Genomic DNA, 3,464 nt, shown 5'->3' with positions numbered 1-3,464 from the left:
CGGGCCCCGGGCTGGCGGGGCGCGCCTCGGGGCGGCCCGGGGCGGGGAAGCGGGGAGCCGAGCGTGGAGGGCCGAGCTCCTGGGTCCCCCGCTCAGGGCCGCCTGCCCGCAGTACCCCGTCCCGCAGGCCGCGCTCCGGAGTCGCGTGCTCAGCCTGTCCGTGTGGCACCGCGAGAGCCTGGGCCGCAACGTCTTCCTGGGCGAGGTCCGAGTGCCCCTGGACACGTGGGGCTGGGACGCCGAGCCCACCTGGCTCCCTCTGCAGCCTCGGGTGAGGCAGCCGGCCCTGCGAGGCGCGGCAACTCGCCCGGTCCCGCCCAGCCTCCCTCCGACTGTGTCCCCGCGGACCCAGAGGTCCCTTTCCCAGGCCCTGCAGGTCCCCTGACCCGTCGCTCCCTCAGGTCCCGCCGTCCCCCGACGGGCTTCCCAGCCGCGGGCTGCTCTCCCTGTCGGTCAAGTATGTCCCCGCCGGCTCCGAAGGTGAGCTACGGCTCGAGGGAGGCGCCAGAGGTGTGGGCAGGCCCGTGGGGCTGGGCCTGAACTGGACTCTCAGCAGGCGCTGGAAGGCCCCCGAGCGGGGAGCTGCACTTCTGGGTGAAGGAGGCGCGGGAGCTCGTGCCGCTGCGCTCAGGAGCCCTGGATTCCTACGTCCAGTGGTGAGGGCCCACCCCGCCCCTTTCCTCCTCTCTGCAGAGCCCTCAGCCCCGAGGATCCCCCACTGTCCACCAGAGTTCGCCCAGCCTGGGCTTCCACCCCTGAGCGGGGGGAGGGAGAGTGGCGGGGGGAGGCGTAGGAAGGCCGAGAACCCTGTCCCCGGAGTGCCAAGGCTGAGCCCTCCGTAGAGAATGTGGTGCCAGGCAGGGCCTTGGACTGGGAGTGAGCTCCAGGGGGCCTCTGGAGTGCCTCCGGGTGCTGGGCGCCCCCTCCTGCCCCGGGCAGGCAGGATCCAAACCCCCACCCATTGCGACAATGTGCCTATCTCAGAGGTACCGAGCCATGTTTTATTTTGCAGAACTGGCATTGAGAACTTTGGAAACTGCTGAGGGTGGCAGGACAGGGACTGACAAGGGTCACGGAGCTGCCAGATTGTTTCCAGTGTCATTGGGCCCTGCCAACAGGCTTGTTTTTCCCTTATTAGTGAAAGAAAGGGGGGAGACAGACAGGTGCCTTGACACAGGTGGTGGCCACAGGGTTTTGTGTTGCAGGGGCCCTGCTAGCTGGGCATGGGGCAGTGCCCAGGGCTCCCTGCAGCTCTAGCCTCGCAGAGGGTGCCAGGCCTGGACCTGCAGCTGGGCCAGAGCTGGAGCTGAAGAGCAGGAGGCCTCAGAGGAAGCTGGTCCGAGGCCCCCCAGGCAGGAGCCACGGGACACAGACATACACGGGAGGTGGCTCTAGGGCGTAGGGTTCCTGAGGAGTCCCTGCCCCACAGCTCAGTACTGCCCGATGACAGCCAGGCTGGCCGCCAGCGCACGAGGGTGGTACGGCGCAGCCTCAGCCCCGCATTCAACCACACCATGGTTTACGATGGCTTTGGGCCCACGGACCTGCACCAGGCCTGCGCGGAACTCTCCCTCTGGGATCAGGGGCCCCTGGCCAGCCGGCAGCTGGGAGCCACACGCCTCAGCCTGGGCACAGGTAAGTGGGGGAGGGCCCAGTTCATGGCCTCTGAGCTCATGTCCACCAGGCATGGGGGTGCCTGGGCACAGTGCCCACGAGGTGCTCATGTGGTGCACCCCACCCTTCCCACCACACACAGGCAGTAGCTATGGGCTCCTGGTGCCCTGGATGGACTCCACACCTGAGGAGGCACAACTGTGGCGGACACTCCTACAGCGGCCATGCGAGTGGGTGGACGGCCTTCTGCCCCTCCGAACCAACCTGGTCCCCAGGACACAGCCCTAGTGAGCCCCTCTCTCCAGACCCCCATCTTAGGGCTGCCCTGGGCTAAAGTCAATAAATGTGTCAAGAGCAGTGAGGGTGGTGTCTGCTGGGGACAGGGAGGGGAGGTGATGGGCAGTGGCGGGCCCAGGAAGGGACTTCTGACTCCACACACAGAACTGGGTGCAGAAGTGCTCAGTTTAATGGCCTCGCTGGTGGTGCTCACAGTCCTTGCCCACAACCCGTGTCCAGGCTGGGTCCAGTGTGGGTGTGCACCCTGAGGCATGTCAGAAGCTATGCCTTCGTGGTTCGCCAGTCCTGGGGCAGAGCTGCCTCGAGCCGTCATTCAGTGGCCTGGGGCCCCGGGGCGCTGGTGTGGCTCCGGTGCGCTGGGCCACAATGGCTCTCCAGATGTGGCACGTCATGCCTCCCCTGGGGCAGTGGGCTCTGTCTGTACCCACCAGCTTCCCCAGGCCCATCTGTCCCCAGGAAACCCTGGTTCTCCCCGGGTTTCCAGGAAAGGACCTAGGCAGGTCTATGGCTGGGGTCCACTGTGTCACTCAGCCCTGGAGGCCCCGGGTGTACCTGATGCAGGTATAGGCGAGGTCATCTCTGGTGGCACAGGTGAGCAGGACATTGAGGGTGAAGCTGTGATTCAGCAGCTGATGGTGGACAAAGCCCAGCATAGACAAGGGAGTTACGGGAAGGTGTGTCCACACTCGGGACTGGCCACGGCCACTACCAACACGCCTGTTCATGGCCTTGGTTTCCTAATCTGTGCATGGGAAGGGCATGCTAAGTGCTCTTGCGGTTTTTAGATCCTCTGCATAAGCGGGACAGTGAGGCCAGCTGACAGGTGGGCAGGAATGGCATCTCGTGGGGGTCAGAGTGGACCAGAACACTCCTCACCGTCTGGATGGTGTCTGGATCCACGTTCAGTCTCCGAAGCCACCGCACCAGGCCCTGGTCTGGGCGAGAGCGGTGATGAGCCCCTGTAGCTGCCTCACCCCCCACACACACTCTCCCACTCTCTGGCTGTGTCCTGCTCACCTGGGGGCTCTGAGGCAGGGAGACAAGTCCTGGTCTCCTCACTCACCCTCTGCGGAGCTCCTCGCAGCAGGGCCTGGTATTCCCGCTCCTTCCCCTCCAGGACCCTGCGAAGCCTGTTGGGGGCAGAAACATGGGATGGGGTTGACTGCCGGAGCGGGCGGAGCCCACACGGGGCAGTGGGCAGCTGGGGGAGGGGTGTTACCTCTCAGTCTCCACTCGCAGGAGACCCAACTGCACCATCAGAGGCGGGAGACAGGGCTCAGGTTCTGGCAGGGGGAGCTGGCTCCCCCGGACCAGGACTGCCTGCTGTGGCTGGGACATCCCTTCTTTACTCAACGCCTTGGACCTCGATGAGACCGCTTCCTCCTCGACCCCTATGAGGGTGGGTGAGCTCAGGCTGGGCATTTGGGAGTCCTGGGCGCTAGCAGGGGCGTGCGGGTTCGGGCCAGAGCTAGGTGCCAGTCTGAGAAGTGTCCACCTAGCCACGCCCCCAGCGGCTCCTCCCACCGGACCCCCCCCCGCCCGCAGGCCCGCCC

The 3,464-nt window shown here is 65.9% G+C and overlaps 2 protein-coding genes across 2 annotated transcripts in view; one reads left to right on the top strand and one right to left on the bottom strand.

Moving 5' to 3' along the window:
• Window positions 1-1,991, top strand: part of SYTL1 (synaptotagmin like 1) — a 7,227-nt gene extending 5,236 nt beyond the window's left edge. Inside the window, exons 7-11 of the mRNA XM_027774507.1 lie at window positions 29-271; window positions 402-480; window positions 557-656; window positions 1,430-1,635; window positions 1,757-1,991. Of these exons, the coding sequence (XP_027630308.1) occupies window positions 29-271; window positions 402-480; window positions 557-656; window positions 1,430-1,635; window positions 1,757-1,902 (774 nt within the window). The 3' untranslated portion in view covers window positions 1,903-1,991. The remainder of the gene's footprint in view (window positions 1-28; window positions 272-401; window positions 481-556; window positions 657-1,429; window positions 1,636-1,756) is intronic.
• Window positions 1,992-2,058: 67 nt separating this feature from the next.
• The window catches only part of MAP3K6 (mitogen-activated protein kinase kinase kinase 6), a gene marked incomplete at its 5' end in the record, with an annotated part of 12,415 nt that continues 11,009 nt past the window's right edge, over window positions 2,059-3,464 (bottom strand). Inside the window, 5 exons of the mRNA XM_006155320.3 lie at window positions 2,059-2,310; window positions 2,464-2,540; window positions 2,788-2,846; window positions 2,929-3,041; window positions 3,131-3,302. Of these exons, the coding sequence (XP_006155382.1) occupies window positions 2,166-2,310; window positions 2,464-2,540; window positions 2,788-2,846; window positions 2,929-3,041; window positions 3,131-3,302 (566 nt within the window). The remainder of the gene's footprint in view (window positions 2,311-2,463; window positions 2,541-2,787; window positions 2,847-2,928; window positions 3,042-3,130; window positions 3,303-3,464) is intronic.

Source organism: Tupaia chinensis, unplaced genomic scaffold (assembly GCF_000334495.1).
Source record: "Tupaia chinensis unplaced genomic scaffold, TupChi_1.0 Scaffold000445_1, whole genome shotgun sequence".
NCBI lineage: Eukaryota > Metazoa > Chordata > Mammalia > Scandentia > Tupaiidae > Tupaia > Tupaia belangeri.
Note: the sequence above shows the minus strand (reverse complement) of the source record. Positions and strands in the feature narration are given on the sequence as shown.